At 46.5% G+C, this 13,995-nt stretch overlaps 1 protein-coding gene across 4 annotated transcripts in view; it reads left to right on the top strand.

The window, feature by feature from the left end:
• Positions 1–13,995, top strand: part of CRHR2 (corticotropin releasing hormone receptor 2) — a 246,297-nt gene that overhangs the window by 142,867 nt on the left and 89,435 nt on the right. For all 4 annotated transcript variants that reach the window (XM_073334745.2, XM_073334747.2, XM_073334746.2 and 1 more), the window contains 2 exons: positions 348–433; positions 7,002–7,108. In XM_073334745.2, the coding sequence (XP_073190846.1) occupies positions 348–433; positions 7,002–7,108 (193 nt within the window). The remainder of the gene's footprint in view (positions 1–347; positions 434–7,001; positions 7,109–13,995) is intronic.

The raw sequence follows: 13,995 nt of genomic DNA, 5'->3' as shown, positions 1-13,995 counted from the left end.
AAGGTCTCTGCTCAAAAGAGGTGACAGCTACGGAACCAGGAGCCTGGATGGCGTGCCCTCGAGGGACTGCAGAGGGGAGATACAGGCACAGGCAAAAATGTACCTTATTTTTAAGCTTCTTTTTTCTGTGTTCTTCACAGTCCTTTCCTGTCTTACTGAGTGTGGCAAGTTATCTATTCTGCAAAGCCCACAGAGACAGAATTAATTATTTATCCAGAGAAAACGCTCTCATTTAACATCTATACCTAGAAAGCTACCACCGTGGGTGGTTTTTTTTTGTTGTTGTTGGGTTTTTTTGGTTAACGTGTGCATTTATTTATTTATTTATTTATTTCGGTCCCTATTAGGAAACGCCTACAGAGAATGCATGGGAAATGGGACATGGGCTTCCAAGATCAACTACTCTCAGTGCGAACCTATTCTGGACGACAAGGTCTGTATCTCTCTTTCTCTCCATTTTTCTAGGTGTTGTCATTTTTATCAGCATACTAGAAAAGAAGGAGCGTCTTGTGGTTAAGGTGCTAGTCTGGGACTCGGGTGATGAGGATTCTATGTCCCAGTGGGACCTTGGGCAAGTCATTTACTGTATGTGTCAATTAAAAACGGGGAGGGTATAGTACCACTCCCATTCTTTGGTTATGTCTGCACTGCAACCAGTGGTGTGACGTCAGCACATGTAGACGTCCTCAAGCCAGCTTGCTCAAATAACAGCACTGAAGTCACAGCAGCACCGAATAGCCGCTTGAGCCCATATCCTGAGTCCTGGGTGGGTTCAGGGGCGTGCATGGGAATTTAAATGTGAACGTTTTTGGAGGGGCACATTAAACACACACTAAAGAAAGGTTCACGTGACACCACCACCCCCAGATTTCTCAGGATGTCTCTAACAGGGACACCCAGGAGCAGCTCCCCCGGGTAGCAGCACTCTCCCTGTCTCTGCCGTCCAGGGAGGAAGGAAACAGCAGAGCAACTGGCTGTCGGCTGAGCTCCTCCTCCCTACGCCCCTACATCTACAGCCTGCTGCTTTTCCTACCCTGCTGCTGCAGTCCCAGTGCTGCTGGCTGCTTTGCAGAGCCCCGCTGAGGTGAGTGGAGCGGGAGGGGTGGGTGTGTGAAGGCAGAGGCAACGAGGGACTCCAGCAGGGGGTGAGGAGCTCAGCTTTCTCCCTCCCCAGGCTACAGGGACACATGGAGATTTTTTTTCAGGGGCGGGGGAGACCATGCCCTTGCTTGCCCCCCTCTCTGCACACCCCCTGGGTGGGTTTGTGCAGCCGATGCTGCCGCGGCTTCCCTGCCATTGTTGCTCAAGCTAGTTCAGGAGTGTCAACACGTGCAGCCTAGACGTACCCTCAGTCTGTCTGGTCTGCTTAGACTGGAAGCTCTTTGGGGCAGGGACTGCCTCTGACTGCACGCTTGTGCGGTCCTTAGCACAATGGGGCCTGAATGTCGTTCGGGGCCAATAGCTGCCACTGTAATACTGTTGTTACTACGACTGCTGAACTAATCTATTCACTGCTGCCTGATGGGTTTTTACCGCCTGGTCCCGCAAGGTACATGGCCTCTTTCATTCCCAATCCTCAAGCTCATTTTATCATCAGCAGACACAGGGAGAGCCCACAATAATGGAGTCCTGTAACGGAAGGGTTGGACTGCACCTGCCTTTAGCAGAGCCAGCACACCCTGTAATACACGAGAGCTTACGGAAAGGTTATGCCTCTTTGTTGAATTTTACGGACTCTTTCAAGAAGGCTGGAAGCTTTGTGGGAAATCCTGTGTTCTCAGATTGGCAGCCTCGCCTCGTAGATGAAAGGGAAGTTCACCTTTGCACAGAGCACAGGTTCAGCGCCCATGTGCTAATTTAATCCTTTTTGTTTCTCCAACTTGTAGTTTGTAAGTGGTACCTAGGCTTTGTGCTAGCTCTCTGCCCAGGGGTGAATTTCACTTCAGAAGCACAGGGATTTACGGATACTACTTTGTTTTTTCTCTCCTTTCCTGGAGAGGTGCGAGGCCCTTTACAAACATATGCCAAGATGAAGTCCCACCCACCTGAAGAGTTTATAATCTAAATTAGCCCTCATTCTAGCAAAGGAGAGAGGGCAGGGAGGGAAGCACCAAAAATATCTGGCTCATGTTCAGAATTCAGTTGTTCATTCCAACTTTTTGCTTTCGTTTAATGTGACTTGTGTGTTAAGATGGATTAAGAGCAGGTGTGAAAGCAAGAATAGACTGCACAGGACTCGCCGTATTGCCAACCCCAAGTATTCAACATTCATGAGTCAGACAGAGCTCCCAAAATCCTGAGAGTGCCTTAGAAACCATGATTTGTTTAAAAACATAAATAATAGGCTGCTTTTCATTTCCCTGTTGGTTGGTTTCCGAGCCTTTAGAGTACCCTCAGGTCACGTTTTTCAAGCTCTTCCCTGCAACCCTGTGGGCTAGACACTTACATTTATTTTAAAAATGAACCCTGAGCTTCTCTCACATCCCATGACTCCAGGAACTGGGGCCTGAAGAAAAGCATTGCATATTGTGAGACCTGCTAACGCAGCAGGAGAGGTGTTAGTGGTGGTAAGCTCGGGAAAGGAGGTGAGCTTTAAGGCAGAAATTGGAGCTGGCATGGGAGAGTATGTCTGTCGTGCCATCACGGGAGGTGATTTGCACTAGGAGTGCAGTCACAACCCATGACTTTTGTAGACCTATCCTGAGACTGACTGGCGCACTGGACGGGGGGGACAGCTCAAGGCATCGAGGGTGGCATAAGGAAAAATCAGTCACCAGTGGAAGGAGACAAGGGACTCATTACGATTTAAAGGAGTGAGTAGAGCCTAGTGCACCGGGAGAGAGGGTAGGTGGGAACAGATGTTCAGATGGAGGCGGGAACAAAGCCTTGAAGGTGATTTTAGTGCAAGAAATATGTTTCCTTTAACTTAGGTCAGGCAGGTGTGGTGCACTCAAGCCCAAATACTAATGTTTGCTGTTCCTGTCCAGGGAAACACATTCTGAACCCACTTCTCCTTTTTCTTGCATGACTTTGAACAATTAACATCCTCGTAAAGGCAAATGCAGATGAGCTTTGTTTGCAGGGATTTGATAGGTGTTGCCACTGCAGTAGGGGATTTTCTCCTTTGCTGTTTGCTTTAAAATCCTACAGCTATGATAATACGGTAAAACTTTTTAAACCTATTCCTTAAGTATATGAAAGCTGTGATTTCCCCGCCCCGCTCCCACTCCCCAGAACTTTCTGTGTTTGCAGAAGCTTAAAAACTCATTTAGTAGATCCTTAAAGGGTTATGACAAACTTTACAAGTATTAAAGTTTATGAATATTCCTGAAATACCTAACGGGCGCTCAGATGTCAGACTAAAACTTGGGTTGATTTGTGAAAAAATGTGTTCCCCACAGATTCCTTGTAATCCTCTTTTTGATTAAAAGTGAGGTGCACCCACATGCATTCCCTATTGTTACTGAATAATCATAACAGATGCCACAGATTGGCGAGTTGGTGCCAAGTGACCGCATCCATTAATCTGTTTTTAATATAAAAAGGTGCCATTTTCAGACCTGGATGCTTAGGCTAAATCCTTATCGTCAAAGCAGGCTGGGCCCTGATTCTTCAAATGTGACTGGTGCACCAGGAGCAGAACTGGAAACCCTCAGAGCCAAAAGCAGAAGCTGCTACAGCTTTTGCTAAAGCTAGCTCCTAGCTGGGGCAGTAACAGACACAGGGAGTAGCGGGGAGAGGGGTGGCCTTTAGCACACACTCACGAGGGCGTTCCACAAACACACATGCTTAACTTTTCTCTCAGGAATAGTCCCATTGAAGTGGGGCCCCTTATGTAAATAGGGATGGCTAGCGCATCATACTCTGGCCACTCAACTTCCAAATTCCCCCTGGGTGATGGGCAGTGCCCCTCTCCCTGCACTTTTGGGTGACCAGGAGTCCTTATCATCTGATGACTGTTTGGTAGCATCCCGGGAAGTTGATATATGGTTTTAGCTCAGCAGGTTTGCACCTCATGGAAACCTTCCCCATACCTGGCCCAAAGTAACATTCTCATTCGCAGGCCGTGCGAGAGTGCACAAGGCGCTGTAAAAGGGGGACTTTCTGTGGCTTCTGTGCGCACAGGGCATGTCTGGTTTTGATCTGCATACGCTTGGCGGGCGACCATGTTCTGACATTGCTAAGAGAGAAGGGATGAGAAGTAGCTGCTTTAGGAGACAGAGCAGGAGCCAACAAATGTGGCTGTGTATCAAAATGGGATGTCAAAGCCCCCAGGAGCTTAAAGGAATATTTTGGGAGAAAATACAGAAGCCTTGAGTTAGCATAGACAACTGGGCTCCTAGTTTCCTTTGTCTCACAGGTCAATTCAAACCAGCCCTTCAAGGGACTCTAGAAAATTTGTGTGTTGTGTGCAGTAAGACCAAGGCAGCAGACAGTGTCAGCACTAACAGTCAGGGCTCCTAGACATGATAGTTCAGTGCAGGTACAGGATGAAATCTAGACTGACCAGACACTCTGCAAAGCCTGCAAAGGGGTTCAGTAGGGAATCTGCTAGAGATACCTGCCCTTTCTGCAGGAACTATCTGGGGCTCAACCAGCAGAAAATGAGATCAGGGTGGGGAGATGTGCTCAGTTAAGAGGAGCTCGGTTACAGGCAGATGTTGAGTCATTGGCCATGATGGTTTGGAGAGATTAGGGAATCAGACTCCAGCTGGGACAGGGAGAGTCTCTTGAAGGAAGAAAGAAGTCTAGCGTTTATTTGAACTCTGACTGTAAAGAGACCATTTGGACCAGCCCTGTGAATCCAAGACACTGAATTGGTTGTCCTGCACCTGGTCCCAGTTTAACTGATAGAGGCTGACTTGAAACGATGTTGCTATATGTGCAGCATGACCACGTTATCGGTAATGATTGTCACTATGTCATATCAGCCAATCAGTCCCATTCTAGTGTGTGTAGCATGAGCTGTTCCTATCTGGTCGACATGGCTGATAGGTCATGGCCATGTTGCTCTGTATATCACGTGACTCTTTATCCACTTGTTAGTGTTAGGAGCTGCCTCATGAGCTAGCAGCAGGATTTTATCCTGGTAACTTCAGAAGTGCAAAACTGACATCAGCTACTTGAACTGAAGACATAATCTGTCTGGCAGCAGTAGTAGATTGTTATCCTCTATGTGAGCAAGACATTGGGAAGGGCGGGGTTGGGGCTGCAACATAGAGTTTACAAATGTGGTACATTAGCAGAGCTTTCATTGGCTGCTGGGTGGGTTATGTTGTCTGTAGGAAAAAAATTGTCAGCCTTTCTGCAGCACTGGTTCTGTTGCTCCCGTTTCTACACATGATGTAGGGTGACCAGACAGCAAATGTGAAAAATCAGGACGGGGTGGGGGGTAATAGGAGCCTATGTCAGAAAAAGCCCCCAAATATCAAGACTGGCCCGATAAAATCGGGACATCTGGTCACCCTAACATGATGTGAACTCTAGCATAGGCGGACGGTGGGTGGCTTTCCCATCACAGCAGCCCAGTGTTGTACAGGCACTAATATCATGCATCTCTCTATGGGTTCTGAGTTTGCCTTGGGGAAAAAATCACCGACAGCAAAGGTGGTCCTTTTTCCTCTCCAGTGCCAGTGTTTGAAAAGGGAGTTCCTATATCCGATGAAGCGAGCTGTAGCTCACGAAAGCTTATGCTCAAATAAATTGGTTAGTCTCTAAGGTGCCACAGGTACTCCTTTTCTTTTTGCATATTTATGAAGTTTGTCTTCAAAACTGTAACTGTAATGTGTGCAAAGTTAAAATAATAGGCATGACGCAAATGAGATGAGTAATATCTAATTTACAATGTAAGCTCTTCTGGGCAGGAGGAAATATTATATTATTTCCAGAAAGTGCTTAGCACTCAAATGGCATTTAAGCAAAAAACTTACAAACTCAATGAAAAATTGGAACAAAAGGAAAATGTTTCTCTTTATTTTAAGATTTTTTCAGTGGAAAATCCTTGCTGGTTTTCTACCAGTGCTACTGTTCATTTTAATACTGCATTCCTAATACCTGCTAGCATGGGGTATGGGCTGCTTTTTTCTGACTGCAGCTCACAGACTGTAATCTTTTATGTATTTGTTGTCAGAATTAATTAGTTAAACACAAAACTAATCCCCTTGATTTCAATGGGCATATTAATGTGCTTAAAACTAGACCCGTGTTTGCAGGATCAGGGCCTAGCTGATTTATTCTTACAATACCTGTGACAGAGAGAAATGTACATTAAAGTTTTCCTCAGAGCAAGTCTCTGTCAAAACTGGGTGTAGAATTTGGGGGCTCCCAATCCTGTGCTCAGATCACCAGATTCCAGCTCTTTCAAATCTTTATGAATTAAAATACAAGCTTGAAGGATCAGGCCCTTAGTTTGCAAAGTGCTTCAGTGACACAGAATATTATTTATTATTATTTATTTTTATGAGACAACTTTAACCATTAGAATTAATATTAGGGAAACCAGCCTGACCTTAACACACTTAACATTAAGCCTGACCTTAATACTGTTATTTGTTCAGTAACACTTAGCTACTGAACAAATAATATCTGGACATCTAACAAAGAAAATTAATTTTGCTGTCTCGTTTCCTGTCGGAATCATGAGAAGTTTGTCTTTCCAGAGTCATGCCTTTGACGCCCTGGCTGGCTTTAAGGTGTGAAGATTTAAGTAGTATAAGCCAGGTAACACTGAATCCTATTGAAATTCCACAGAAAAGTTCTGTTTGGCCAGATCTATATGGAAAAAATTCCAAACTGAAACATACGTTGTGGTTAGAAGAACTGCATTTTATGTCTGGACAATATGCTTGGCTAATCCATAAACTGTAGCCCTTGGGTTATTATAATAACATCATCTTAAAATCAAGAAAAGTAATTATAGTTTCCTAAACTGATTAACTGTTCCTTAATGTCAGTGCTCAGAGACTCATGCTGATTTAATCCTGTTATCTCTTTACCTCCAGAGGAAGTATGCACTCCATTACAAGATTGCTCTCATCATAAACTACCTGGGGCACTGTATATCTATAGGAGCGCTTATTGTTGCCTTTATGCTTTTCTTGTGCTTGCGGTGAGTAATCTATTCATATTTGGTTAATTTTCTTGGGTGTGTGACGATCTCATGTTACTCAGTCTCTCTGATAACCTCCCCCGGATTGTGTATGGTGTTGAAAAACTCTATAGATCTAATTCTTCTCACTGTGTATGCAGTTTCCACTGATTAGTGAACATATAATACATCAGTGATGTGCTACTGCTCTGAGGGCTAAGACCCCTATTTATATTCAGAAGTAAAACTGAATGATTTAATGCTACAGCAGAGAACCTGTGAATGCAAAGAACCCTTGATAAGGGAAGGATACGTGAGCTGGTATTTGAGTGGGTCAGCTTGCAGATTGCTATGCAAATGCATGGAAATGAGGCGTGTTACATGCTAGCCGATGAGTAAGGGCCTGATCCAAAGTCCTCTGGGGTCAGTGGGAGTCTTTCCTTTGACTCCAGTGGGTTTTGGATCAGGTTTTACTTGTTCCATCACCCCCGTTAGATGGGATGAAAACTCACTAAGTGTTTGGGATTGTCACCCCCAGTGACTAGCCTGCAAAGAATAAACCTTGATCCTAATTGCAGCTCCCCTGGCTCTTGTACTGGCTCTCAGAGGAAGCACTATACATTGGCACTTGAGAGAGAGATGCAGGAGCCTGCCCGTGAAAAGGAAGGGAGCCTCCCACTCAGGATCCTGGGACTGGACTAAATCTCTGTTTTGGTCACATGTGTTGTCCTTTGACGAAAACCCTTGCTAGCACCATCCGTGTTCATTTCTGCTAAGTCCCTCCACCAGCCTAGCCAGCTTTCTGAATGGATGTGCGCATAATCATCTGCATGCGGTCAGGAGCTGCATGTGCGAACTGGGCGTGAGCCAATTCACTCAGTGGAGTCTTTCCATTGACTTCAGTGGATCAAGCCCACCAGGACAACTATCAACTTCCTTCGCCTTTTACAGTGCTCAGAAATTATCCTTCTCCCATTGAAATCCTTAGGAGTTCACCTAAATAGGGACTGTGCATAAACTGAATAAGGACCTTTGGATTTCTCTTCTGTGTAGGTTCTTATACCACCATCATCACTGGGCAGCCAGGGCCCCAGACTAAGGGGAGGTGAGTCACTGAAACCAGATACGAGCTCTGCTCTGGGAGCTGGGAGCAGGAGAAGTTACTACCATGAGAGCAAGGCCCGGGGAGAGGATATGGGACTTCTGGGGGACACATGTGCTGGGGGAGAAACAGTTGAAAATTACCACTGGTTAATTTTACGTCATTGACTGTTTTCAACTGGGAGCCATAGTTGTGTGTGGTTTTTGTAGGGATTACGTGATGGACATGAAGGGATGCAGATGGCGTGAGTTAACATTGCTGCAGAATTTGGCCTATCATATTGCAGAGCCTACTCAAGGCCCTGCTTTTGGGCCACCCTACAGAGAGCAACAAATGTATCAACATCTGACCCATCATCTTCCCCTGCCCTTCCCTCCCACCCCCAAAATTCTTTCATGGAACATCCATACTTGAGTAGTGGAAGAAAAAACATTAACGTCCAATATATCTGAGAGCTCTCCAAGAAGGGAATCTGACATTTCAACCTTCCAGACTCTTTCTTTATTGTTTCGATATCACTGATCACCATAATGTCTGGGCACCTTGCTTAATTTATAGCTAATAAAAGATGCAAATAGTTCATTTTAACTACATTCCCTTTCTGAATCTAAATCTTTTATAAATGCCTAAGTAAATAAGGAAGCCTCAGTTAGATAATTATTTATAAATGTATAATTTGCCTAGCTTCTAATATAGAAGTAACCTAGTTGCTCTCTTCTAAATTAGTTTTTTGCCTTGTAAACCTTGAGTGCAACCCTTAAGCCCAGCAATCAACTTCAGGGTTTTGAATTAAAAATGATGGCAGTATTTTAGTGGGTTCTGTTCTCAATAGTCTCTTATACCATGTTCATCACTGTAGTATCTGCTTCCTTTATAGATGCCATGAATTAATATATTACCTAATACTAAAGTGTCTTAAAATGATCATCCAATGTACCATACAGCACATATCTGGGTTATTTTAGTATCAAAAGTCCCTACGAACATTGCACCAGATCCTTGGGGGGAGGGATAACTCAGTGGTTTGAGCATTGGCCTGCTAAACTCAGGGTTGTGAGTTCAATCCTTAAGGGGGCCATTTAGGGATCGGGGCAAAAATTGGGGATTGGTCCTGCTTTGAGCAGGCAGTTGGACTAGATGACCTCCTGAGGTCCCTTCCAACCCTGATATTCTATGATTCTTGGCTGGTGTAAATCAACATTAAGCTCCATTGATCTCAGTGGTGCTGCCCTCAGAGCCGCTGAGGATCTGGTCCATTGTCCATGATCCAGGTTCCTGTTGTGCAGCTGTTCTTTTTTTTTTTTTTTTACCCCAAAATTATCTCACACATTTTCCCTAAAAATTTATTCTACAAGCAAAACAGCAATGGCTTTTTTCTGGGTTTTTTTTATTTATTTCTTTATTTATTTATTCTGGGTGTATGAGGGCACTGATTAGATAGGAAAAATAAGGGAACTCAGAATATTCTTTCATAAAATAAGCAGGACTACATGCTACAAACAGCAGTAGAACCATCAGCCAGAACCAGACCTAATCATTTCTAGCTGTCTTTCTCTTCTCCCCTTCCCCCTCCCAAGCCATGTCCTTAGCTCTGTGACCCTCCTTACTCTGGCATTCCTGCTCCCAAGCCACAGTTGCCATGGAAGGAAGGCTCCCATGGATGGGGAGTACGCTGTGGAGCTGCTGCTCCGTCTTCTCACCCCAAGTCTGTCAGCTCTTCCTTTGCTCTGGCAGGGCAGGTAGAAGGGAGCATCAGTCCCAAAGCTAGTAATGGACTCACAAGTCATTACTACCTGATGACTCTTTAATGGCCTGTGTGAAATAGGGCTGGGGACTGTCAAGTGAGTACCCAGTGAACCAGATGTCCCTATCCGAGATGCCAATGCTCTAACTGGCAAAGAGGTTAAACTACCATCTCATTCCTTAAGGTGGTCCCTCAAGGTCCCAGCTGAGGCAGCGCCGGGTAAACCTGTGCTGTTTTATGGGCAGAGCAGCGGACCTCCTTCCCTGGTGCTGCCAGTCTGACATCTGTTCACGAGGAATAATAGCCATTTAAAAGAAGCAGCAGGCTCTCTCTGCAGGGGCCAGGTGCATTTGTTCCATGCTGCTCGTCTTCTGCAGTGTGCTTTGGAGTATGACTCATTGCCGATTGCATGGTGCCTTGCTACCACGTTAACGCAAAGGCTGCATATTCTAGGCACGGATATTAAAGGCCTAAGTCATCCCTCTGCAGACACAGATCCTACCCACACATAACTAAGTGCAGAAGCCATTAAAGCTGGGTTTTTCCACTAGAGGAATCCTTTTAGAAGACAGCATTCATGCAAAAAGAAATATAATGAGTTGGTATGTATCCCTTTGCTGTTGATCAGAAGGGAAAATCTCCTAATTTCCACTCATTAAAATGTGGTTAATAGTACCCTGAACCGTGGTGTGATGGTTCTGCTAAGCAGGTGACGACAGTTGCCGTCAGCCCCTTTCCCCGCTGCACATCCCCTTCCTCCTGGCGAGGTGAGGGGAAAGATCCTGAACTGGGAAGTGGCCAGGCTCTGAGAGCATAGGGTTGCCAAGCATCTGTTTTTTGACTGGAACCGTTAAAAGTCTGGTTAGCAGCGCAGTGTGGGCCCGGGGCTAAACTGCCTGACCTGGCTCCGTGTAGCTCCCGAAAGTGGCCGTCAGGTTGACCTGCAGTTCCTAGGTGCATGCCATCCCTAGGGAACCACGACCAATGGGAGCTGTGGGGGCAGCACCTGCAGGTGCAAGGGCAGCGTGCGGCGCCTCCCTGGCCGCCCATGTGCCTAGGGACCATAGGAACCTGGTGTCTGCTTCCTGGGAGCCACGGTAAGCGCTGCCGGGGCCCAACACCCCCTCCCACACCCCAACCCCCTGCCCCAGCCTGGAGTCCCCTCCTGCACCCAAACATCCACCCTCATACCTCAACTCACTGCCCCTGCCTTGAGCCCCCTCCTGCACCCCAAACCTCTCATCCCCAGCCCCACCCCAGAACCCACATCCCCAGCCAGAGCCCTCACCTCCCGTACTCCAAGCCCCAGCCTGGAGCCCTCTCCTGCACCCTGAACCCCTCATTTCTGGCCCCACCCAGAGCCTGCACCCCCAGCCCAGAGCCCATACCCTCCCCCCCGCTCTCCAACTCACTGCCCCAGCCCGGTGAAAGTGAGTGAGGGTGGGGGAGAGTGAGTGATGGAGGGAGGGGGGATGGAGCGAGCGCGGGGCGGGACCTCGGAAAAATGGTGGGGCCTCGGGAAAGGGCGGGGCAGGGGTGTTCAGTTTTGTGCGATTAGAAAGTTGGCAACCCTATGAGAGCAGCAGCTTCCCAGGTAGCCAGGAGCTGGAGAGAAGCTGAATTCGAAGCAGAATCCTCAGGAACCATATGCAGAGCTGCGTGTGGACCAGGCTGTGACTGGGTGCAAATCTGCGTGGGACTTGGGGGGGAGCAGCAGCGGCTGCGCAAGGAGCCAGTGGGGAGGGGCCCCAATGAGAGAGACTAACTGGGCCTGGCTTAGAAACCCGCAAGCTCCTCTTTGTTTGACTGGAGACTGGACTGTTGCGGGCACCCCAGGCACTCGGCCTGAAGAGTCCCATCTCCACTGGACTGCCATAGGGGCCCAAACCAGAGCCGCTATTGCTCACCTGGAGCTGTAACTGTTTATGCCTCTGTGCCAGGGTATTTGCACCTTTCCCTTTCCTACCAGCCCTGGTAAATGACCCTTTCCCTTCGCAATGTGTCTGAGTGGTTTTGGGGACCCAGCAGGGCTAGCACCTATGATGCTTGCCTTCAAGTGGTAGTACACCTGACATGTGACGGGCCCCCTAAGGGGTTTGGCAATCATTTAACTCCCTTGTAAAATGCTTTCCTTCCTGTAATACCAGGATGCTGTGAAAGCTTGCAGCTAGACAGCTGTCAGTGACCATTATTAGCACTCGCCAACCCCATCGCCATGATCACTGAGACCCGATGGCCAGGAACCAATGTTGTTATAACTTTTGCTCTGGGGAAAGCCTGCATCTTTGCTGTGCCAAGTGTGGATGGTAAAAATCTGTGAATTTTAAGAACTCTAGGTGGACAAGGGAAAACATGAACTTGTGTTTGAATGAGTCAAGCTACAGGTTTTACATGAAAATGAGGAAAATCTTAATGCGCTCATTATATAAGTGCAGCCTTGCAATATTATAATGAGGATTTATCAGCCCAGGCACAAAAATCTTCTTGAGACCACCCTTCATGCTGTGGTGGTGACTGTGGGGGGAGGGAGGAGGTTTTGCTTGCCTGACAAAGTTACTGACCTGGGGCAAACAGAAGTTTACAAGGTTGGTGTAAGTGTAGCCAGGCTGTCCAGTGGTTGAAATAATATGCTTTAAGTATTTGTAGAGCTGGTCTCATTTTTTCTAACTTTCAAATTTTTCCCTTTTTTTTTTTTCAAAATATTTTTCAAATGTTTTTCATGAAAATGTTTACTGGTTTTCAGCCAGCTCTAAGTGTCTGTGGGTATGTCTGCACTAAAATAAAAGACCCACGGCATTTCTGCGGCTGGCCTGGTCAGTGGGCTCGGGCTGCGGAAATAAAAATTGCAATGTAGACATTCGGGCTCTGGTAGACATGCGCTCAGCAGTCTGGGCTCTGAAACCCCATGAGGGGACTAACCAAGATTCCTTTAGCTCCTTGGTAGGAGCCTGTGTTTTTGGAAGAAGAAGCGTCCAAATCTCCATTCCCCCAAGTCACATGAGTACCTTTGACTGTCTCTTGATCCCGTAGGCTGCTGAGAAACCTCTGCCAGCTGATGAAGTATCGCTGGTAAGGATGAAAGAGGATGATTAAGTGGCATACAGAAACCAGTCAAGGGAGAGGTAGCGCGTCCCTGCAGAGATGGCTTAATAACATGGAGTACGAGGACATTGCAGTAGCAAATGCTGAACACCGGGGAATTTACCAGATTGCACAGAGACCTTGCACAATTAATACCGACTGAGACTTAAAAGTTCACCGCATTTGATGTGATCATAGCAGTATAGGTTCAGACATTTACGCATCTGAATATACCTTTCTGTACTCATGCTTGCAAGGGAAAAGAGCAATTCCCTGTGATGAATGCAATGTAGCAGGTGTGTGCGTTATTCCATTCTCTCGCTAACCTCATTTAATCCACTTCTGCCTGCCAGTTATCACAGCAGGGCATGAAAAATGAAAAATACTCTTAAATGGTAACTTAAACAAGTGGCATATTTGAGACTGTATTGCAAAAGCTGGCAGTGCCGTGATGTGTTAAAAAGATGCTTGGGGACAGGCTGAAGCTGAGCACTCAGAGTGTAGGTTTGAGAATGCAGAATTCTGCACTCTCCATTATGCATTTATGTTAAAGGTTCCCCTCCTGCTGCAAGACTGAAGGAAAGATCTCTGCAAAGAAACGCTACCTAAGCAGATACTAGAGAGGCGTTGTTACAGCCTTTTTCGGTAGGGAACGAAAGAGCTGAAGTTCCTATAGTACTTAAGCTGCGGAGTGGTCCAGTGGCCAGGGCACTGATCTGGGAAACCTGATTGCTAGTACTTGCTCTGCCACATACCTACTCTGTGACCTTGGGCAACTCACTGTCTTTCTCTTTCCTCTCCCATCCTTTGTCTGTCTAGACTGTACGTTTCTCAGGGCGGGAATTGCCTCTTATTATGTACAGCACTTAGCACAGTGGGGTTCCAATGAGACTTGGGGTATCTAGGTCCTACAGTAATACAAATCATGAATAGTGTAAATATGCAGGGCTGTGAGAATGGACAACAAGCTCTTATAAGCCA

This window comes from Lepidochelys kempii, chromosome 2 (assembly GCF_965140285.1).
Source record: "Lepidochelys kempii isolate rLepKem1 chromosome 2, rLepKem1.hap1, whole genome shotgun sequence".
NCBI lineage: Eukaryota > Metazoa > Chordata > Testudines > Cheloniidae > Lepidochelys > Lepidochelys kempii.
Note: the sequence above shows the minus strand (reverse complement) of the source record. Positions and strands in the feature narration are given on the sequence as shown.